At 34.6% G+C, this 25518-nt stretch overlaps 1 protein-coding gene across 1 annotated transcript in view; it reads right to left on the bottom strand.

The window, feature by feature from the left end:
• LOC136038135 (thrombospondin type-1 domain-containing protein 4-like) overlaps positions 1–25518 on the bottom strand; it is a 152792-nt gene that overhangs the window by 40993 nt on the left and 86281 nt on the right. The window contains exon 6 of the mRNA XM_065721160.1: positions 7935–8136. Within this exon, the coding sequence (XP_065577232.1) occupies positions 7935–8136 (202 nt within the window). The remainder of the gene's footprint in view (positions 1–7934; positions 8137–25518) is intronic.

Here is a 25518-nt window from a genome sequence, read left to right as displayed (position 1 = left end):
CATCTGAAAAGGAAACAAAAGTTTTCATGACTTGAATGATATGGAAAAGTTATGAATTCATTTGAATCCACCTCCACAAATCTTACTAACGTTCAGTAAATGAAAATATAACTTCTTTCCCCGTTACATCATTCAATGAAATACAGAAATGAGAGCGGATATCCCGAAACCATTAATCTAGGTAACGGAATGTAGGCGTAAGGGCCAATAAAACACTTTTTCCTAAGATTAGCATAACTCGATTAGTTTTTTTTTTATTTCCTGAATGGTTGGTAGGTAACATTACTCACGGTGATGTATTATTTTGTACTTCCTTTGGATATCCATCTTAGTAATGTCTCATATAAAGGTCAAAATAAGTCACTTACTTAGGCGTTGCTAAAGACATTAGAGAAGTTATTCACCAAAAAAAGGTTCATGAATAATATAACAAAGCACGAATAAAAGTGTAGCTGTCACAATATGAGTTTAAAAGAGATTTCTCTGGGCCCTTTGCCCCCACATTCTAAAACCTTGCTCTTAGAGGGAGAGGGGGCAACCAGATTTAAGAATATCTCTTTTTGTTGTTTTTTTTCATGAAAAAATGCCTCGCAAAAGATTTTGAAAAATATAAAAAAAATTGTATTTTCGTAAACAAAATCGGAAATAAATCCTAGCCGCCCTAAATTTGTGTGAACTGGTTACGAAAATTATGGTTACCCTCATGGTCATGTATAACCAACAGGATCAGTGTCTCCATGGGTTATTTATAAGCGGATGTAAAGACAGGGGCCCGATTTCCATTTAAATAGTGGGTAAGGGAACCAACTTCCTGTATGGTCTAAATTATCAAGTCCGGCTCAGGTGTCCGGCTTTAGTTGCACTCCTTAAACATCGGGGTTGGGCCATGGCCCTCTTCTCCCCTTTGGACGGTGTCTCTTTTAAAATTTGACCACTTCAACAAAACAATTTTCCTATTGTGTATCCAGAAAAGCTCATTTCCTGTAGTATCAAGGATTTGCCCTAATTTTTTGACATTATGAGCTGAATTAAAGGCCTGCTTTCTCGAAAGTTTCCATTTCGATATGAAACAACTTTTATTATATATATATATATAACAATCGTTATACATATATATAATATCTATATATATATATATATATATATATATATATATATATATATATATATATATATATATATATACTAGCTGATGGGGTGGCGCTTCGCGCCACCCCAACACCTAGTTGGTGGGGCGCTTCGCGCCCCCCCCCAAGCCCCCCCCGCGCGCGTAAGTCCGTTACGCGCCATATTAGTTACCGCCATATGTAATTGTGTCCCTATGTCCCACTGTGAATATAGATAGATATATATATATATATATATATATATATATATATATATATATATATATATATAATATATATATATATATATATATATATATATATGTTTTTAACTACGTAAAACTTGCGAATATACAACATTCTTTGCTGTCCCATTGTCTGTGCATATAAATAGATTTTCAGGTTTACCGACTCTTGAACATGCAACATATAATGGTCCATGGGGAAAACAATCCGTATTCAGATCTATACCTCATATTCTAATGATTGCCCTTGAGCTTTGTTGATGGTGATTGCTAATCGACCATTCCCTGAGTCGCCATCGTCATTTATATATCCCCTGTGCACCCCGGCGTCCCCTTTGTAGTTATGTCCCTGTGTCCCGGTCGTCATTTATATTCCCTGTGTCCCGGTCGTCATTTGTGTCCCGGTGTTCCAGTCTGTGATTTCTCTTTGAGTGTCCCGGGCGTCATTTATATTCCTTGTGTCCCGGTGTCCCGGTCGTCATTTATATCCCCCTGTGCCCCCCGGCGTCCCCATTGTAGTTGTGTCCCTGTGTCCCAGTCGTCATTTATATTCCCTGTGTCCCGGTCGTCATTTGTATCCCGGTGTCCCGGTCTGTATATACATTCGTTTTTTAGTTTTGTTTTTTCTCCTTTATTTTTTTCCTTTTTCTTTTTTTTCTTTTTTAGTTATTTAGATTTTTAGATTTTTTAGTTTTTTTTAATTAGTTTTTAGTTTTTTTGTAGTTTTTACCATTTTTTTTAGTTTTTTAGTTTTTTTTTTACTTATGTCCTGGTCGTCATTTATACTCCCTGTGTCCCGGTCGTCATTTGTGTCTCGGTGCTTTGTTGATTGCTAATTTATATTATATTTATATTTATATTTTTTATATTTATTAATATTTTTTTAGTTTTCTTTTTCTCTTATTTTTCAGTTTTTTTCCTTTTTTTTAGTTTTTTCTTTTTTAGTTTTTAGTTTTTTTTTGTTTTTTACCTTTTTTTAGTTTTTTTAGTTTTTTTAGTTTTTTAGCTTTTTTAGTTTTTTTATTAGTTTTCAGTTTTTTTTTTTTAGTTTTTGCCTTTTTTTAGTTTTTTCAGTTTTTTTTAGTTTTTAGTTTTTTAACCTTTTTTTAGTTTTTTTTAGTTTTTTAGCTTTTTTAGTTTTTTTCTTTTTAGTTTTTTTTTGTAGTTTTTACCTTTTTTAGTTTTTTTTCTTCTTTTGTATTAGTGTGAAATAATTCAGACGTCATATGCGGACAAACACGACGTCACTCGACAGACAGACAGACAGACATAACCCACAAACAACTTATTTTTATATATATTTATTCATATTTTTTTAGTTTTCTTTTTCTCTTTTATTTTTCAGTTTTTTCCTTTTTTTTAGTTTTTTTCTTTTTTAGTTTTTAGTTTTTTTTAGTTTTTTACCTTTTTTTAGTTTTTTTTAGTTTTTTTAGTTTTTTAGCTTTTTTAGTTTTTTTTATTAGTTTTTATTTTTTTTGTAGTTTTAAATATTAGCTTTTACTTATATGTCAAATAAGCCACAATATTTTGTGACAGATTTTGTTCAGTCTTAACATCTTTTAATGAGAAAGTGATTATAGCTTCAAAGTTTTCGAGAAAATAGCGTGTGCCACGCTATTAAGCGTGGTACACGTGATCCACACGTATCATGGCCATTTTAAAAACATACCCCCCCTTCAGTATCAACATTTTGACCAGGCCAATTGTGCGTTATCAATCCGCATGCGCATATATGGTGGTTATTAGAAGTTGTGCCAGAAGTCCCATATTCGAACCAAAAGGATTATAAAATGGACTTCTATTGGATGAAAGTGACCACGTGACATCTCTTTCAACGGGGGGTTTTACGCAAATTAGACTGGTAGAAGAGGTTTGACACCCTGAGGTGTACTTAAGTGCTTCAATCTATGGAGAGCACTAAACCAAGGTCCACATTTCTTTTTATAAGTTACTCTAAAAATGGTTCACTAACAAAGCCCATTCGTCTATCTCGAATCAGCCAAATCGTTTAGAAAAAAGCATATATGACACGTTTTCCAAAATGTAATATTTGCTCCACATAAGACCAGAAAAATCAATTCTAAAATGTTATGTGACTCAAAAACAGTTTGAGTCTGTTGCTGGTTTAAAATTTCTTAAAGACAGTATAATTGGACGTTAGTAGGCGGGGCTATTAGAATCTATACAAATGTTAAAACGGATATATTAAACTTTCATTTCTGGCCCACGTTTCAAATAATTAACTGATTGGCATGTAAGTATACGTCTCAAAAACGGAATCAATAGAATTAAGCCGGACCCAGATGCATTCTTTAACATAACTTTTCGTCCAGATTACCAATAGCGTAAAATTTTCCCATCTTTAAGAAGAAATTGTATAAATAAAAGGTAGCCACCTTAATTCCCTTTTTATGACTATCAAATTTAACTTCTTTGGAAAATTGATTAATCCATGCCTAGGGAACAAACATTTATTTTCCGTACTAGAAAATGTTAGGAAAAAGCCAGAACGAATGACGGCAGACGAAATCAAGACTTTTATTTCAGCTAGTGTAATTAGATCGGAACAGATTATACCAGATCGTTTCCTTTCCAGAACAAAAAGGAGAAAAGATGTTGCAGTTATGTTGGCTCTTTCTGCGTGACATTTTTCCTGGCCAGGCCAGGGATAGTCTTGTTTCATCGCTGCTGTAAATAAGTTTAAGCATACATATTTGGGAATAAAGTTTGTCAATTAAGAAAACCCGCTCACCTAACTCAATTGGCCTTTTGGTACTAAAATTTCGACTTATCAAAGTATCACGATGATACGGTCCCTTTTCTGTGCTTCATCTATTATTCTGATTTTAATCTTCTAAGTGTAAGGGATGTTGTTTTAGAGGGTTCGATCCAGATGAGTAAGAAAAATGACCCCCCCCCCAAACAAAAAAAGCTTTCAAATTTATCCTATCCACCCTTATAAAATGGGAGGGTAAAATGATCTAGCAGTCTTCTACCAAGAAAACACAACACAGCTATAACTGATTATGTTTTTGGTTATACTTAATACCAACAGAGCTGACACATTTGAATTTTAACTAAATAATATATTCACTACCATAGGCAGCAACAAAACAGAAAAAAATCATTATTTTGAATTCTTGATATACTTTTATTCCCCTGCAATTTACTAATACAATCCAGTTTTAGGAGTGAACAGTCTAAATATGTTTTGTCTGTTATAACATTTAATTTAATTTAACACATTTAATTTAATTTGACATTTAATTTAAAATATTCCCTTGAAGATACAAAGCTAAATTTCAATTAAGAGCTTCCGCCATAAAATATGAAAACATAAGAGTGGACTTGATCAGGTGCTTCCTTTAAATACTTTCTTATGATGTCTTCCCAGCCCAGTCGAAGACATCTTGCTTATTGTTTCACCCAAAGTGGATGGTCAAAAAGCACAATTTTTTGGCAGTCTGTGATCATTAATCCGTAAGACGTGACTTACCCATATTAACCTTACTTAAAAGTTCGATCGAACCACTTACTTCGTACAGCTTATGGTTTATATACGATCCGTCCAAAATGTAGCTAACCTATCCTTGAACAACTCCTCTGGAAAACATATAACACATTTTCCTCAGCCTTTTTAAGCTCCCACGTATCACTGACCATTGGATTGACCATTTCATCAGTCGTTGCTTGACAACTGTCATTGTCGTGGCATATGATTTTTTAATACCGATTCTTAATAACAGTTAATAAGCTGTTTATAATTATTTGCTATTAACTGATATTGACCTAGAAAACTATTGATCTTAATTGATTAATCTGCAAGAGTACTCAGAAAAAACTAGAAAAGTAGAGCTTCCAAGATACTACAAACTTCCTATATTTTCATCCATAAAGGAAGACACGCCTACGTGCAATGAAAAGTTACGGACTATGCTCTCAGAATATCGGAAGTCAACAATTGTACCCATGGAAAAAATATTAATGTTGTAGAATCAAGAGCTTAATTTGAAGTTTAACTTTCGAAAAAGGAAGATATTTTGAAAAATACTAGAAGTTTTAAACTTAATTTTCGAGTAGCAAAGGGGTGCCTAGATTTCAAATTATATAACTGAGTTTTCCAAAGAATTAGATCTCTTTGGATTAAAGAAATGGGTTTTTTAAATAAACGGAAAACGAAACAAAAGTTAAAAACAAACAAATAAACTAATATGGAAACAAAAGGCAGTACAAAAAAGATGCTGCAGAAAATGGACATAAAATGGACATGATCTGTATTTTGCAAAATTTTATACTATGTATTCATAAAAACTACATTTTTTGTTGCTTTATATCCTATTTCAAAATAAAAGGAAAAGTTGTTGTTTTACAATTCTTGTGGACGCGAATTTTCTTTGTAAGCTAAATATCATTTGAAGGAGGGATATGACATCTTTCAAAGATTCAGAAATTAATCAAATATGTTTGAAGCGTAATAAATGTAGAAAGAGGACTGGAACAAGTTCGGTTAAGAAAGTAAAATGAGCAAATGAGCCCCCCCCCCCCCTGAAATTAGCTACCCAGTTTAGACATTACTAAATTGGGTAGGTTCTGCAACACTTCTATTCTGTTGTGTCCCATTTGGATTCTGATTTGTGATATTCTGATCAATGAAAGATTAGACTGATGAGTTCAATCAAAACCAATTTTTAGCCTCCCCCTTCTATCTGGACCAATGACAATAAGAAAGAAGAACTATTTGATTATTGATAATTCTGAGAAATTGACGACGACCATTGTTTTCACCAAGGATACGCTACAATTCGGCCTTTCACTAATCCAAGTCCGATTTCCAAATTTCTCTTTTCAAAGATTTTAGCATTAAAGCAAATGAAGTAACCTGGCTTTTACTCACATTCACAAGAATATTTTTTCAAGAACAAGGATTAGGATCATAAGCAATAAGCTGCAAGAAAAAAGTGGCAATCCAATTTTCTAGGGCTGTAATCAAAGAAAGACTACGTTCCATAGATGAAGGATGATGGATAACCAAAGATTGCGCTTTTAGCCCTCCATCTTAGGCAAAACAGAATCAGGTCGCGCCGAATGGATGCGAGTAAAGAGTAAGATAAGTTGGGGTGGGGGGGGGGAGTGTGCGCATATGAGTTGGCCTCAGGCGACTTGGTGCTGTAGTAACTAATTAGTAAAAGTAGTAGCTGTTAACTGTTTAGTCTATAAGACACTATTTTACACATACTGTGAACATACTTCGTCAATGTTTGTTATTATGTATATTTGGGTGGCGGCCCCCTCCTCAATACTCCGCAGTTCACACTAAAGTTTCTTAGTACTTTTAAAAAAGGTTCTGATCCTAATTAAATTTCCTTGTTTTTCAGGAATCGTTCTTAAAGAATTGGGATAAAAGATCTAACTTTAGCCTAAAGAGCTAAAGTTCAATCCTCTTCGTAGTATTGAGGAGGGGGCTGCCCCTCCCCCAATATACGGAATAATTTCTGTTCATTTTAAGTTTTAACGTTGCTCCTTACTCTCAGTAGAAAAAACATGTTTTCTTTTAATTTAATTTTGGATTGTTTTTCAAAACAAAATTATTTGATAAAGATGTACTTGTTTAACAAAAACGAAAGACACTCAAAAATTGCACTTAGGTTAGATCTCAGAAAATTGGCTTAGTAGCCACAAAGACAAGTGACGGGTGACAGAATGCATTGGACTTATATAATTTGGGATATACATTTGTATATTAGGGGGAAGGTTAGTTATGTTAATACTTTAATTTACTTTGCTATAAACGGTGGATATTCGAAGCCTATGGGAAACCTTTATTTTAAGCCTATTGGTATATACTGCCAATCGTGAAAAAGTAATGGTCGTGTTAGACATAGTATTCAGCCATTATTTATGAGTACCAGAGGAACGTGCTTCGCTCGGTGAAAAAAAAGACAGCCTTTTCTAGAACTTGAATTATATTTTGTTTTATTCGGTAAACATTTTACATATTCTTATCGACAAATTATTCTATACAATCCAAAATAAAATTAAATTGTAAGGTACTTTTTAAATTATTTAGCAGAGACACAGGGCTTATCTAGGACTTTTTGATCGAGGAGGATAATTTGCTTTTTTTTGGTTGAGGGGTCGTCCTTTTTCCTGGTTTCCTTTAGTAGTTCTTTGGTATCAAGTATCACCACCTAATTTTGACAAAAATATTATGTGTTTTTTTGCCATAAAAAAAGGAAGAGAGAAAATGATAACCATATTTTGGATCAACTGGAAACGTTGATAATTCAAATACATACTGGGCACTAGGACAATAGTTTAAAACAGAGTATGCTCAAACTTTTAAATCATTCGATTATCTAAAGCTGGTGGATTCTAACCGGATGGAAATAAAGGAGTAATTAAGTAAATATCCACTAGGCATATCAGCTCAGTAAGCATGAGAATGTAGAGGGGGTTCCAATGAATGGGAACAAGTAGTCTAATTATTAGGGATAATATTTTTAACAAGAGGCATAAGAGCTTCTCAATGTTATGTTAATTTATCAATACCAGAAAGTAATATAACAGCACATAGTTAACTTACGTTTCCCCAGGGCGCAGCAATCCACCTTTTACATGCTGAACTGAAACAGGATCTCACTGCTTGTGGAGGAGGACTTATGCAGCTCGTCTCGGGGACAGTTATAAAGATAGTCGGAGAAAGTCTTTGCTTACACGCAACTTCCCGCGTTTGAGTACCTTCACCACAAGCTGTGCTGCACGACGTCCACTCTGAAGCTGTCCATCTGAAAAATATATTTCTTCATGTAAGCAAAAATTATTGTTCCAGCTTTAAAATATATATTGTTTAATTTGGAAGTTCAAATATATAGTTCAAATATAAATAGAAAGTCCACCTGGCTATCCATCTTAGGCCAAACAAAAAGCAGGTCTTGACTGGGTAGAGATCATAAGGAATGATTTGAATGATACTCAAACTTAATGAGAAGGGGCAAACAAATGAAGCTTTTCATGGATTGGGGTGAAGGAGATGTGTTTGCTGCTTCGGTGGCCTCAGGCGTTTTGGCACTGCAGTGAGTTGTTAGAAGTCATAGTAGCAGAATATAAAATAAGGTAACGAACTTGTTACCGGTAGGCTAACTTTCTACCAGCCTTGTCTTATTGCCACGATACCTACCATTAAAGCACAAAAATTTTCTTAGAAGAACATAACCCTTTTTTCTTTTCTTTGGGAGGGGGTAGCTGTATCACTGAAGACATCTACTTAGGGTAATGGTGCATATCCTGTGATAGCGCAGTGGGTTTGATCTCAACTTGACAATACGGGATTCAGAGGTCAAGTTCAGCTGTAGCAAAACACTACTGGGCCAAAAAAAGGACATTAGTAATCAAGAAGCATTATTAATCCAATACATACGTGCAATGGGACTTATTTCTAGAATTTTATCAATAATTTTAGTTAGGCTAAATATACATAATTAACTCAGAACTATGTTCTTACCATTGGTAGGTGGTCATTACCTTTTACTTTGTTTTAACTGTAAGGCAACGATTCAGCCATCGAACCTAAAAATGGTTTTGAATTTAATTCGAGATGGGATTTGCAGTTATATACAATATAATACATTTATATACTCCTTTTATATGCAACATCGCCATCTACATTTTAGTTACCCGGAAGTACATGCTCCCAGTAGGTGCGCTCTCAAGCCGCGTTTTATTTGAGACAAGATAGTTTCAGTATGGGCTACCGTTTCAAGTCTTGTTTCGCATAATTCCGTTTTATTTGAGCCTTCGTCTTGTTTCGTTTCGGTACTGCCTTTGACAAATAAAACGCTGAAAAAGAGCTAGGCAGCTTACTGGCAAAAGTTTTCAAAATCCACAAATGCATGTTAGGTTAGGTCAAAAAGTGCTTAAATTTGAATTTGCAATAGAAGCGATTATTATATTTGTAAAGAGCATAAAAAAAGGCATCTTGTGGCATTTTCACTTTATTGGTAAGCAGTGCTGTCACTTACTTGAAGTACTTTTACTTGAAGTACTACTTAAGTAAAATTTTCCATTACTTGTACTTGTACTTAAGTAAAAACTCTAGGGTGTACTTATTACTTGATACTTAAGTAAGATTATGAAATACTTATTACTTAAGATACTTTTAATGTACTTGTTTTTCAAATACTTTACCTTTGACACGAAAATTTTGTGTGTGTGCGCTTCGGCAATGTACAAGAAAACATCACCTTTAGATTTAGAGCAAACTCAGATATAGCTTTTGTGTGTCTGTGCTTTGGCAATGTACAAGAAATCATCGCCCTTTAGATTTAGAGTAAACTCAGATATACCTCCATGCCCTATTTTTGGATATGAAATAAGGTATTTGTTCTTGACAAAAAAAAAATTATAGTATTATTAACACTTGGTTTAATTTTTGTTTAAAAGTTATATAACAAAGAAAATTGAAATTATTTCGCAGTTCACTGGTCGACAGTGAGCTAAAACGACAGTGAGCTGGTCGACCCTTGTTTTGTGCTAAATGTTGCATACTATAGTCCATTTGGTCTTATATTTCTAAAACATTAGTGTTTAAGTTTTGTCATCTCGTCAACTGAACCAGATTTCTACCATTTCATCATCTTCAGGACCATATTATTGGTAAAACTACTGAAGCTATGAATCTTTGCCCATCTAAATGTTGTCTGCAATAAACAAGTCTATGTAATTCTAGCTGTATCCAATGCATTGGTATTTTGTCAAATTCGTCTCAGCAAACTCAGGTATTCAGACGAATCTGACTTCAGATTTGTCACTCCATTCATAAGTTATAGGCCCTAATAAATTAAAGGGAAACTCAACTTTCTTAAGACTTGAAACGCTCTCCCTCTCGCCCTATTTGAGATAGGGTTTGTGATACCGGAACTTAATATGAGCCCTGGTCTTAGGCATCTTTGATCTAGTTTAGATTCGGATCCGTTACTCCATTTGCAAGTTATACTAAATTAAACAGAAAACTTAAATTTTTCAGGAATTAAAACCCATTCCCCCTTGTTATATTTAAGCTAGGGTCATTATCTCAAAACTTGATATGTGTCATGGTCTTAGGCCTCTTTAGTTCAATTTTCATTCAGATCCATCACTCCATTCGCAAGTTCCTCTGAATTAAATGAAAAACTGTTTTTAGCAGGTAAAGCCCTCTCCCCCTCTTTTATTTGAGCTAGGGTCTTCATCTTTCAACTTGATGTGTCTCATGATCCTTGGCACCAAATCTGGCCATCAAAATTTTCATCCAAATCCAACCAACGTTTCTCCCCCTATACGTGATTACACAGACGGACGGACGGATTTTACAACGTCTTAGGTAGCCATGTTGGCTAATTGGAACCAAAACAAGGAAAAATATGGCATATCATCATGCAGGTATCATCACCTATTTGGAAAGTGGAAAATATCCATCAAGATAGGTTTTTGAGATCTGTCTGTCTGTGCAATCGAGTATAGCTGATTTTGTATTTGTCCGTCCGTCTGTGCAATCGAGTATAGCTGATTTGTATTGAAATTGAACTATTTGGATTAAAATTGAGCTTAATTAGGGCGATGGAGCTTTAAGTGTTAAAAAACATTCGGGTTTTTCATTTAATCCACTGTAACTTGCATATGGAGATGAATTTCGATGAAAATTGAATTCCTAAGAGTATGATACGCATTGAGTTCTGGGATGGAGACCCCAGCTTAATTAAAAGTTGAGTTTTTCACTTAATTCAGTGTAGCTTGCGAGAGATTGATGGATCTCAGTGAATATTGAACCAAAGGTGCCTAAGACCGTGACAGGCATCAAGTTTTGAGATGAAAACCATAGCTCAAATAGAACGAGGGAGAGAGGGTTTAAGTGCTGAAAAAAAGTCAAGCTTTTGGTTTAATTTTATAGAACTTGCGAATGTAGCAACGGTATCCAAATGAAACCTAGATTAAAGATGACTAGGATCAGGGCTCATATCGAGCTCTGATATCACAAGTTATATCTAAAATAAGGCGAGGTGGAGGGGGTTTCAAGTTTTAAGTCGAGTTTTCCTTTAGTTTAGTAGGGCCTATAACTACTTCCACCCATGGCTTGCCCAAAGCCTGGAAATAACCCTTTTCCAAAATAAGTCATTCTGAAGCCAAGCTTCAACCAAATATTCTGTCCCCATAGAAAAATTACTTTGTGTGTCCATTGGTATTTACCAAGTAACATACAGTGATCGCAAATTCTGTAGGTCTGTCAGTTCCGGTCTTGCTAGTTTAGGAACTTCCAGATAAGATAGGACGACGAAATTCGGCAGGCGTATCAGGGACCAGACCTGATTAAATTTGAAATAGTTGTTTCCCCGATTCGACCATCTGGGGGGGGGGATAGGAGGACGGGTAATCTGGAAAAATTAGATCGGATCTTAATTGAATTTGATATTTAGATGGATATCATGTCTCAGAGCTCTTACTTTAAATTCCGACCGGATCAGGTGACATTGGAGGGGGAAACCTAAAATCTTGGAAAATGCTTAGAGTGGACGGATCGGGATGAAACTTAGTGGGAAAAATAAGCACAAGTCCTAGATACGTGATTGACATAAAAAGAACGAATTCAATCTCTTTTGGGGAGTTGGGGGGAGGGTTAATTCTGAAAAATTAGAAAAAATGAGATATTTTTAACTTACGAAGGAGTGATCGGATCTTGAATTTCATCGGATGAAATTTCATATTAGAAGGACCTCGTTACTCAGATCTCATGTTTTAAATCCCGAACGGATCCAGTGTCATTGGGAGGATTTGGCGGGGGGGGGGGGGAAATCTTGGAAAATGCTTAGAGTGGAGTGATCAGGATGAAAATTGGTGGGAAGAATAAGCACAAGTCCTAGATACGTGATTGACATAACCGAAATGGATTTGCTCTCTTTGGGGGAGTTGGAGGGGGTGTTAATTCGGAAACATTAAAAAAATTGAAGTATTTTTAACTTAAGAGCAGGTGACCGTTCGTGAGGTATTTTTAAATTTGATATTAAGAAGGAACTGATGTCTCAGATCTCTTATTTTAAACCCCGACCAGTTCTGGTGACATTGGGGGGGAGTTGGAGGGGGAAACCGGAAATCTTGGAAAACGCTTAGAGTTTAGAGATCGGGATGAAACTTGGTGGGTAGAATAAGCAAATGTCGTATATACGTGATTGACGAAACCGAACTGGATCCACTCAGTTCAGTTTCAGTTCATTCGGGTTTATTAAAAAAAATTTATAACAGTCATAACATACTTAATCACTCATCTCTATGCAAAAACTGCATGCTGAGTCCCATATCACCTCAAAAATAAATACGGACTATGGCTCTCCCTCCACTTCTCGATACAACCATGGCCCCTACCAAAAAAATATCCTTGCAAGTCCCCACCTCTTCATCCAGGAAAAAACCACTCCAACCCCCCCAAAAAAACTCAATAATAGCTAAAATCACTTTTCTAATTAGATTCTTTATTCAAATTAAACTAATTCAAAACAAGATAATATTTTATTCTCCTTTTGAAAGAACTCTCTTTGGGATAGTTAGGGGATCCAGTGCTTTGGCCAGTTCGGTACTTCTGGACGTGCTAGGACAATAAAATTGGTAGGCGTGTCAGGGATCTGCACAAATTAACTTGATAAAGTTGATTTCCCCGATTCAACCATCTGGGGAGGGGGACTGAAGGGAGAGAAAAAATTAGAAAAATGAGGTATTTTTAACTTGCGAGTGGGTGATTGGATCTTAATGAATTTTGATATTAAAAGGACCTTGTGTCTCAGAGCTCTTATTTTAAATGCCGACCAGCATTAAGCCTCTGATCTTTCTGTCAAATTAATATATTGATTCTTATAATTTTGCTAGAGCTCGTGCCATATGAGCTCTTATTTTATTCCTTTTATCTCAGAAGATTTTCGACTTAGTCTTATGGTTTTTGCAACTTCATGGTGTGAAAACTGCTGCTAGAAATATATAGGTTGCAACTTCTGCCGTATTGTCTTCTAGGATATTTAAATGTGTGCTTGCATCGTGCCTGCGTCCCCTTAAAAGTTCTGTTTCTCACGGTAATATTGGTTTGTCTTCTCTTGCATATGCAGACGACGTTCTTCTTGTTGCCCGGACTCGCCGTGGATTGCTTTCCAATTTTACTATATTAACCAATGAACTATCTAAGATAGGACTGTCAGTTAATGCGTCTAAATGCGAGTGTATTTGTTTTAATAGCCCTTGTGTGGTCGCTCCATTCGTTGCTGGGACTGCAATTCTGCCATGTTCTTCTTTAGTTAGTTGGCTTGGTCTATGTTTTGGTTCAGCACTTTCCACTACCTTTTCATCCCTAGTGAATCAAGCTGTGAAAAACCTACGCGTCGCTTACGGAAAATATCCCCAAACAAAAGCCGTTACAACCGCAACGGTTTGTGCATGATTTATAACGCTTATTGCGCCCCTGTGCTTTTGTTTTTATCAGGCATGGCTCATCGGTTTCGTAAGAAAAACCCTCATACTCTTATGTGTGGCTTATTTCAGATATTGCAAATTCCTCCTCCGGCTTCCTAGATGGCACCAAAACAGAAAAATAATTGCTCGATTTGGTTTAATAGATGTGTCTTCTCGGATTCGGTCTTCCAGTGATAATTTATGTAAAAAGACTATCTACTTATATATATATATATATATATATATTCCCATTCCCTGAAAGTAATATACACTCAAATATCACATATTCAGCGTTTTTCTCACAGTTACTTCGTTATGCAAGGATTTGTAGTAATTATATTGATTTTAAAAATAGATGTAAAATCTTAAGCCAAAAATTGATATCAAGAGGTTTTTCTGCAAATAAATTAACTTGGCAATTTAAAAAATTTAGTTTTCATTATAACGAACTTTTAAATAAATATCAAAAGAATTATCTAGAAATACTTAAAGAAATTTTTTGACTAATTTCGGAGGTTCGAGAAATGTTGTCACAGCGCCATTTATTTTGAATTGTGTTTCTATTTGAGCGGAATTTTTAAAAAATTAGCCACATGGTAAAGATGAATTATATAATTGTTTAGTTCATTCAGGTTTTTTGCAATGTGTTAATATTTGTGATTTGGTAAAATTTTTAATATTTAGTTTACCTATTGTTGCTAAAGGGAGGGATATATTAACAGGATAAGCTTGTTTTGGTTTTACTTGGTTGTTTTACATTTGCTGTGTTTTTTTTTCATAGACATGTATTTTGGGGGTGATACCTGACGCGGGGATGCCATGGATATTCTGTGGTAGCCACAACACTGTGCTGGGTAGGGAATTTAGAGTGGCGAAACCCTATATAGGCCAGTGTATTCTCCTGATGAGCCCTTATGTTGGGTGTTGCCTCTGAATTATTTGTCTATATTATTTTTTCTATGGTTTGGTAAATGACGACTTATACTTATTGACGACATGACTGCCTGTCCATGGATTATTCTTTATGGTTGATTGTGTGTGGCTATGCTGTTTGACCTATGTGATTGTATGGATGAGTAGGGTTAAGGCCTCATTCAAGTGCTGGTCTATATTAATCACTAATTTAGGAAAACAGTCTTCCTTTTCTCCTTCTGTCTCCTTTTTTTTTTTTTTTTTTTTTTTTTTTTTTTTTTTTTTTTTTTTTTTTTTTTTTTTTTTTTTTTTTTTTTTTTTTTTTTTTTTTTTTTTTTTTTTTTTGTGTTTGTGCTGTAGCATTGGTGATTTCTCTTTTCATGATATATATATATATATATATATATATATATATATATATATATATATATATATATATATATATATATATATATATATATATATATATAATAAATACTTGAAGTAGTACTTGAAGTAATACTGAAGTACAATTTTGGCAAGTACTTGATATTTGATATTTAAGTAAGAATTTGGAAAGTACTTATTACTTGATATTTAAGTAAAAAAACAATGAGTACTTAATACTTGATACTTAAGTAAAAATTTGGAATACTTGTTGCAGCACTGTTGGTAAGTCAATAATATGAACTGTCATACATTTACCCATCTGGGAATGTTGAAAGTGAAGCCTGGCTTTTTTTAGGATTCAAAAAGACACGAAGTATTGTAATTTGCTAAAGCCAAGGGCATATCTTACAGTAGGAACAGAAAAATAGTGCTGTACACACATCTGGAAAAATACATCCACTAGATAAATATTTTCTGCCACCAATTTCATGAAACAAGGGGTGAATCTATCTGGACGAACAAGTTTCGATTTTTGGAATCCAGTTACGGAAAACGGTACGGTCCCTTACGGGATACTGCAAATAAAACGGCTTTGAGTTACTAAATACGTAAAAAAACGCTATTAAGGAAACAGGACTGAAACTAGACTGAAACAAGACCAAATAAAACGCATCAGAAACATCTATTCGAGGAATTTTTAGTGACTCTATAGGGCGACAGTTGCTTTACGCAAGCATTTTTTTTTTATTAAAATTTTATCATCTTTGTAAATTATTAGAAGTCAAGCAAACTTACCTTTTTTTATTTCTTTTTTTTTAATCCAAAAGTAAGGTTGATTGATTCCTTGACATTTATCAGAGACAACAGCTAACAATATGATATTCCGAACCTCTCTTACGCTAAGCCTATCGTCATGGGAGATGACGTTGCAGAGTAATCCAAATACAATGAAAATAAATTTGTCGAGGTTCGTTTTTTGGTGCAAATTAAATAAAAAAATAACACGTTTTACCAACTGAAAGTAAGGAGCAACACTAAAACTTAAAAAGAACAGAAAATATTATGTATACGACGGGGGTCACCCCCCCCCCTTAACAGCTCGCTCTTCATGCTAAAGTTGTACTTTTTATTCCAATTAATTAAGAATAACTCCTGAAAGACATGACCCGTTTAATTAGAAGAAAAAGCTTTTTTAAAAGTCTAATTATTGGCTTTCCTCGCACATTTTTGCTCGACAACATCTCAAATACAAGAAAATTCGACGAAAATTTTCGACGCAGAAAATGATTATATAAGAGGATAGTCCCCTGTGAAAGTTGCATCGGCCATAGATGAAAGATCAAATTACAACGCATATTCTATATTTTGTATCGAGTCTCAACAGCTTCAAAAGCGATATTTTAGATGTTGCAATACTGCTGTTACTTGGCATCTCAAACATGACTTGAAAGAAAAAAGGTTGCTTAGTTTAGTAGTTAATGGAACTGGAGAAATTTGACATCCATTGTCTACCAAGTAATTTTCTTACATTCTTTTCTAAACTAGAGAAACAGCCATGAAATATGAAGATGATTTTTTAATTGAAAAGGTAATAATCAAGTTTGTAAACCTTGTAAGCTTTAAACCCCCTTTAAAGTCCTTCTTTATTAGCTTTTCTCATCAAAAAGCAGAGTCTTCGGTAATCTGTCATTCTTAATCTGTAAAATATATCCTTGCTATCTCAACCTTTATTTAATTACAGTCAGTAACGTCAATTGGGGGGACTTCCCCCTCTCTTCCCAAATAATTTGAAGAGAAAAATTATTTTACAGCTCATGCCCCTTGACTTACCCTTTTGCACCCCCCCCCCCATAAAAATACTGGAGCTACGCCAATGATTGTAGTCCTTTAAAATGGGATTGAACCACATTTTTTGTACAACTTGGTAGAGCAAGTAAAGTATAGCTTTCCTATTGAGAAATTAAATATAAAAAAAAAAGTTTTTTAACTGAAAGTTAGGACCGACATTAAAACTTAAAACGAACAGAAATTACTTCGTATATGAAAGAAACAGTTCCCTCCTCAACATCCCGCTCTTTACGCTAAAGTCTGACTCTTTCTCTCAACTCTACTTTTTGAAACAATAGAGAACTTTAGCGTAAAGAGCAGGGCGTTGAGGAGGGAACTGTCCCTTTCATATAAGAAGTAATTTCTGTTCGTTTGAAGTTTTAATGTCACTCCTTACCTTCAGTTAAAAAAAAATGTTTTTTTTTTATTTAATTTCTAAACGTTTTTCAATTAATGCATGTTTTGATTTTGGCTCTACGCAGATGAATAATTAAAATGAAATTTGCATATTTTTTTTTTTTTGCTAAATGGCTTTCTCATAGTTTTGATCAAATGGCTTTGAGAAAAAAAGGAGCGGGAGGGGAGGCCTAGTTGCCCTCTAAATTTTGGGTTACTTAAAAAGGCAACTAGAACTTTTAATTTTTTACAAACGCTTTTATACGTAACTTATGAATTAGCTTACGTAACGAACTTCTATATTCGTATATTTTTATTACGTATATGAGGGGGTTCGCTCCCTCGTCAATACCTCACTCTTTACACTAAAGCTTAAAGTTTGTCCCAATTCCTTAAGAATGACCCCTGAATCACAAAGGCCGTAGAATAAATAGTTGAAATTACTAAAAATACTTTAGCGTAAAGAGCGAGGTATTAGGAGAAGGTGAACCCCTCACATGCGTAATAATTTCCGTTCGTTTTAAGTTTTAATGCTGCTCCTTACTTTCAGTTGAAAAAACTTTTTCATAATTATTTTTTTATTGTTTTTTTTTTTTTTTTAATAACGCTAGAAAATCCTGCGCTCCCTTCATGGAAATATTCTTCCCCCGTGACAAATTCCTCCATAGAAAGCTCCCCTAACATATCCCTCTCTTCTCAACCCTTTCCCCCCCCAACCAAAAAATCCGCCTGAAAACGTCTCTACACTTCCCAATAACCATTACTATATGTAGGCACTGGCCAAAGTTTGTAACTTGTAGCCCCTCCAATGGGGACTGTGGGGGAGTAAATCGTACCCAAAGACATAGTTATAAGGTTTTTCGACTATGCTGAACAAAATGGCTATCTCAGAATTTTAATTCGTTGACTTTGGGAAAATAATAAGCGTGGAAGGGGCCTAGGTGCCCTCCAATTTTTTGCCCACTTAAAAAGGTCACTAGAACTTTTCATTTGGGTTAGAATGAGCCCTCTTGCAATATTCTAGGACCATTGGGTCGATACGATCACCCCTGGGAAAAAAAAACAAAAAAAAACATACAAACAAATAAACACGCATCCATGATCTGCCTTCTGACAAAACATAACAAATTCCACATTTTTGTAGATAGGAGCTTCAAACTTTAATAGAATTCTCTGATACGCTAAATCTGATGATGTGATTTTCGTTAAGATTCTATGACTTTTAGGGGGTATTTGCCCCTATTTTCTAAAATAAGGCAAATTTTCTCAGGCTCGTAACTTTTGATGGGTAAGACTAAATTGGATTAAAATTATATATTTAAAATCAGTATTAAAATGTGATTCTTTTGATGTAGCTATTGGTATCAAAATTTTTTTAGTCTTGGTTACTATTGAGCCGGGTCGCTCTTTACTACAGTTTGTTACCACGAACTGTTTGATAAAATTAACTGAATTGAATTAGTTAGCCCGGGAGTGAAGACTTTCTGATTTATTCGGAAAATGTTCTTGTGTGTTGTTCTTTATTTTATCACAAATTAAATTTGTTTTGTTTTATTGAATAAACTATCTAAATAACTATATATTAAGTTTTTTAGCATTTGTTTTTATGCAGAATATTTAAATTCTATTAAATCGAGAAAGAGGAAAAATAAAATAAAAGATAAAAAACGCATACGTATATTACACAGAGGTTTAAGCACTTATACTTGAAAACCTAAGCACAAAAAGTTAAAAATAAGAGGTTAGCTTTATTTAAAGTAACAGTTTAATTTACAAAAAAATTACTGAGGCAATAGAGAATGGCTTTCAGTGATTTGGCTTGGACCAGAAGAAAATTTTATTATTTTCTATTTGAAATCCCCGCCGTCAAAAAGTTGGCCCAAATAACTGTCTATAATTTCAACTTTTGTGTAGAATTAACGCAGATTTACTTTTAAGCTTGTTAAATTTAAGAGAAAAAAAACATACACGTACATTTGTCAAAGGTCATGCGGTCCAACTTGAAATTCCCGACGTGATCTAGTTGGCCGAAAAAACTTTCCATAATTTACACCTTTGCGTAGAATTAAAGTGGATTTACTATTAGGCTTTTAAAAATGAAGAAAAAGAGAAGAGAAAAACACATACACGTACATTTGTCAGAGGATCATGCGGTCCAACTTGAAATCCCCGACGTGATCAAGTTGGCCAAAAAAAACTTCCCATATATTCCACTTGTAGAATTAACGCGGATTTACTATTAAGCTAGTTAAATGAAAGAAAAAAGGAAGAAAAAATACGTACACGTACATTTGTCAGAGGTTCGTGCGATCCAACTTGAAATCCCTGACGCGGTCAAGTTAGCCGAAAAAACCTTCCATAATTTCCACTTTTGCGTATAATTAACGTGGATTTACTGTTAAGTTTGTTAAAATGAAGAAAAAAAAGAAAAAAACACATACAAGTACATTTGCTAGAGGTTCATGCGGTCCTACTTGAAATCCCCGACGTCGACAAATTGGCCAAGAAAGAAGCACTTATTATGCCGCTTTTTAAAGTCAAAGCCAAATTATTTTGATTAATAGCCACTTGAAATTGCAACAGTGTTTTTACTCTACTAGAGAGTCGGAAGATAAAGCTATCTGTTTTCCAACCAGAGGTAAACATAGTAATATACTTAGCCAGATAATCAAAATCGCTCAATAATGCGTTTTATTCAGTTTATTTACATGTCCCGGTTCTTAGAATTTTCCCAAAATGAAATTACCATTCTCATATCCTTTTTCACTTTAATTACTTAATTGAAGTTTGGTTTATTAAAAGGTAAAAGAAAAGGTTAAAGAATATGGCACTGGACTTTACACCCCTTACCAGTGGTGCTGATCCCCGTCTCATGGCCTTTCAGCCAGAAGCGTAATAGGGGGTATGGTATCAGCCATCCTGTGCTTTCGCAAACCCTTCTAGTTTACCTTCCCAGATTTCTCCAGGTACCCATTTAGAGCTGGGTCGACTCTGGCTGAGCTCACACAGTCATGTCACCTACCCTCGATCCAAACAATATAACCAGTAATTAACTTAATTTGTTAATTTACTTTAAATATGTTTATTCTCACTTTTTACTTGTTTTAAACTACTTTTAATTAGTAATTTAAATATTTTTAATTAATTTAGTAACTTAATTATTTACTAAATCTTCAGAAATAGAAAAGAATGTTGAAGAAGAGCTTTTAATAGAACATGATACACCTGTTTCTAATTCACTGTAAAAAAAGGAAAAAAAAAGATGTATATTTAATGGATTTTAAGGGTCAAACTATAGAAAACACAATAATTAGCATTAAAAATTATATTTTATTCAGACTGTTTTCGAATTTCGAAAAAACAAGTTTTGTTTAATTGAAAGTAAGGAGCGACATTAAAACTTAAAACGAACAGAAATTATTCCGTATATGAATGGGGCTGTCCCCTCCTCAACGCCCCGCCCTTTACGCTAATTTTTTGTTTTACTGTTTGTTTGTTTTTTACTGCAGCTAAGAATATTAGTGAAAAAGCTTTATATTTAATAGAGAGAAGAAAAGTGGAGAAGGCATTAAAACATGAACAAAGGATGTGTGTAGTGGAAGCCATGGATAAAACTGCAGAGGATCTGGAAGATACAGCTAGACGGCATAATAGTAAAATATTATACTGGCACGTTAATAAATTGAAAGGGAGTAGCCAATCTGGACTAGTCCCAATTAAAGATGTGAACAGGGTCACGATTAGTGATAAGGAAAGAGTTAAAGGGAGAGGGGCACGAAAAGCGGATTTGAGAATGTGTGAAACTGGGATAGATTTGGAGGAAAAGATATAGAGGAAAATGAAAAAGTTTGTGATACCTTGGATGTGAAGGAAGATTTGCTTTGTGAGGAAGAGTGAGCGACAGCAATAAAAGAATCAGGATCCAGATGGTTATTAAATAAAAAACAAGTTTTTTTAACTGCAAGTAAGGAACGACATTAATACTTAAAACGAACATAAATTATTCCGTATATCAGAGGGGTTGTCCCCTTCACAATTTCTCGCTCTTTACGCTAAAGTTTGACTCTGTCACACCTCAACTTTTTAAAACAATAAAAAACTTTAGCGTAAAGAGCGAGGCGTCGTGAAGGGGACAACCCCACTCATATAAGGAAACATTTCTGTTCGTTTTAAGTTTTAATGTCGCTCCTTACTTGCAGTTAAAAACTTGTTTTTTTTATATTTAATTTCTGAACGTTTTTGAATTAATGGATGTTTTAATTTTGGCTCACCGCATAATTAAATGAATAATTCATGAATAATTAAAACGAAATTTGTATATTAATTTTTTTTTTGCTAGAGGGCCTTTTCATGGTTTTGATCAGATGACTTTGATAAAAAGGGTGGGGGAGGAGCCCTAGTTGTCCTCCAATTTTCGGTTACTTAAAAATGCAACTAGATTTTTTTTGTACGAACATTTTTGTTAGTAATAAACATACGTACCTTACGAATTAACTTACGTAACGAACTTCTATATTTTTGTATTTTTATTATGTATATGAAGGGGTTTGCCCCCTCGTCAATACCTCGCTTTTTACGCTAAAGCTTGAATTTTATCCCAAATCTTTAAGAATGACCAGTGAATAACAAAGGCCGTGGAATAAATATTTGAAATTACTAAAAATACTTTAGCGTAAAGAGCAAGGTATTGTGGAGGAGAAAACCTTCTTTTATACGTAATATTTTATGATCGTTTTAAGTTTTAATGCTACTAATTACTTCCGGGTGAACATTTTTTTTTATTTCTTTTCTCATTGTTTCTTTTTAAATAATGCTAGAAAATCCTGCGCTCCCTTAATGGAAATTTTCTTCCCTCATAATAAATTCCTCTATGGAAAGATCCTCCCACTTAACCCCCACTCCCGACCTAATCCCACCCCAACTCGAAAAAGTCCCCCTGAAAACGTCTGCACACTCCATAATAACCATTACTATATGTAAAGAATGGTCAAAGTTTGTAACTTGCAGCCCCCCCCGGGGACTGTGGGGGATTAAGTCGTCCCCAAAGACATAGTTATTAGGTTTTCGACTAAACTGAACAGAATGACTATCTCAAAATTTTGATCTGGTTACTTTGGGGGAAAACCTGCGTGGGAGGGGGCTTAGGTACCTTTCAATTTTTTGGTCACTTAAAAAGGGCACTATAACTTTAATTTTTGTTAGAATGAGCCCTCTCACAACATTCTAGGACCACTGGGTCGATACGATTACCCCTATGGAAAGAAAAAACAAAACAAAAAAGCAAACAAATAAATACGCACACATGATCTGTCTTCCGGCAACAAATACAAAATTCCACATTTTTGTAGATAGAAGCTTGAAACTTCTACAGTAGGGTTCTCTGATACGCTGAATGCGATGGTGTGATTTTCGTTAATTCTATGACTTTTAAGGGGTGTTCCCCCTATTTTCTAAAAGAAGGCAATTTTTTTCAAACTCGTAACTATTGATGGGTAAGACTAAACTTGATGAAACTTATATATTTAAAATCAGCATAAAATGCAATTTTTTTGATGTAACTATTGGTATCAAAATTCTATTTTTAGAGTTTCGGTTACTATTGAGCCGGGGCGCTCCTTACTGCATGTTCGTTACCACGAGCTGTTTGATAGTGCGGTAGACGAGCTTTTCAAATATAATGGCACTGAGGTTAGAAATAAGTTACAGTAGATTATGAATATGATTTTTGAAAACGGGGAAGTACCTAAAGATTTTAGGAAAGCCTTAATTAAACCACTGTATTAGAAAGCTGATAAGAGTGAGGGTGGTAATTATCGAGGAATTAGTCTTGTCTCTGCAGGTAGCAAATTACTTAGCAATGAAATACTTTTTAGACTGAGAGATGCTGCAGACCAAGTTTTAAGAGAATAGCATTGCGGTTTCAGAAAAGATAGAGGAAGTGTCGACAAATTTATCACTCTAAGTTAATAATTGAGAAGTGCCTGATTTATCAAACACCTTTAGTCCTTAGTTTTGTAGATTATGAGCAAGTGTTCGATTCTGTTGATAGAGGAGCTTGAGCAAATGTCTTATCCTTGTGTGGTATACTAGACTAATACATTAAAGGGAATTAGTGCTATGCACGAGAATATAACTGCTGTGGTTAGAAAATAAGGTTAGAAGCTGGTTTTGAATCAAATCAGGAGTTAAGCAGAGTCGTGTTCTATCCCCCTTTATATGGAGCATTTTGATGGACTTTGTCTAACGAGCAAAGGAAAGGCAGTTGGAAAGAAGACAATCAAATGGATGGAAAAACTCTCCTAGCCTTAGATTATGCTGATAATTTAAGCATCCTTGATGAAAGTGTGAGCAAAATGAATAAACATTTAGAGGTTTTGCGAGTTCAGGGTGCTAGAATAGGTTTGAAAATTAGCGTTAAGAAGACTAAGTCACTATGGCCAGGAATAAGCGATGATGAAAAGGTGACATTAGGTAACCAAAAGATTGATCAGGTGAGCAGCTTCACTTATCTTGTTAGTATCAAACAGTTCGTGGTAACGAACTGTAGTAAGGAGCGACCCGGCTCAATAGTTACCAAAACTCTAAAAAATGAAATTTTGGTACCAATAGCTACATCAAAAGAATTGCATTTTAATGCTGATTTTAAATATATAAGTTTCATCAAGTTTAGTCTTACCCATCAAAAGTTACGAGCCTGAGAAAATTTGCGTTATTTTAGAAAATAGGGGGAAACAGCCCCTAAAAGTCATAGAATCTTAACGAAAATCACACCATCAGATTCAGCGTATCAGAGAACCCTACTATAGAAGTTTCAAGATCCTATCTACAAAAATGTGGAATTTTAAATTTTTTGCCAGAAGGCCGATCACAGATGCGTGTTTATTTGTTTTGTTGTTTTTTTTTCCCAGGGGTGATCGTATCGACCCAGTTGTCCTAGAATGTTGCGAGAGGGCTCATTCTAACGGAAATGAAAAGTTTTAGTGCCCTTTTTAAGTGACCAAAAAAATTGGAGGGCACCTAGGCCCCCTCCCACGCTAATTATTTTCCCAAAGTCAACGGATCAAAATTCTGAGATAGCCATTTTATTCAGCGTAGTCGGAAAACCTTATAACTATGTCTTTGGGGACGACTTACTCCCCCACAGTCCTCGTGGGAGGGGTTACAAGTTCAAAACTTTGACCAGTGCTTACATATAGTAATGGTTATTGGGAAGTGTACAGGCGTTTTCAGGAGGATTTTTTGGTTGGAGGCAGGGGTTGAGAAGAGGGGGATATGCTGGGGGAACTTTCCATCGAGGAATTTGTCATGGGGGAAGAAAATTTCCATGAAGGGAGCGCAGGATTTACTAGCATTACTTAAAAAAAACAATGAAAAATAAATATGAAAAAGTTTCTTTTTTTTCAGCTGGAAGTAAGCAGCAGCATTAAAACTTAAAACTTAAAGAAATTATTACCCATATGAGGGGCTCACCTCCTCCTAATACCTCGCTCTTTACGCTAAAGTATTTTTAGTAATTTCAACTATTTATTCTGCGGCTTTTGTGATTCAGGGGTCATTCTTAATGAATTGGGACAAAATTTAACTTTAGTGAAAAGAGTGAGGTACTGACGAGGGGGCGAACCCCCTCATATATGTAATACAAACATGAGAATACAAAAGTTCTTTACGTAAGCTAATTTATAAGTTACGTATATCTTTTACTTATAATAAGATTCGTAAAAAATTAAAAGTTCTAGTTGCCTTTTAATTAACCGAAAATTGGAGGGCAACTAGGCTTCCTCCCCCGCTCTTTTTTCTCAAAATCATTCGATCCAAATTATGAGAAAGCCATTTAGCCAAAAAACAAATAAATATACAAATTTCGTTTTAATTATTCCTCTGCGGAGAGCCAAAATCAAAACATGCATTGATTCAAAAACGTTCAGAAATTAAATAAAAAAAAAAAAACAAGTTTTTCAAATGAAAGTAAGGAGCGACATTAAAACTTAAAACGAACAGAAATTACTCCGTATATGAAAGGGGCTTTTCCTTCTCAACGCCCCGCTCTTTACGCTAAAGTTTGACTCTTTCTCTTAACTCTACATTTTAAAACAGTAAAAAACTTTAGCGTAAAGAGCGGGGCGTTGAGAAGGAAAAGCCCCTTTCATATACGGAGTAATTTCTGTTCGTTTTAAGTTTTAATGTCGCTCCTTACTTTCATTTAA

Source organism: Artemia franciscana, chromosome 17 (assembly GCF_032884065.1).
Source record: "Artemia franciscana chromosome 17, ASM3288406v1, whole genome shotgun sequence".
Classification (NCBI taxonomy): domain Eukaryota; kingdom Metazoa; phylum Arthropoda; class Branchiopoda; order Anostraca; family Artemiidae; genus Artemia; species Artemia franciscana.
This window is presented reverse-complemented; position numbering and strand designations above follow the sequence as displayed.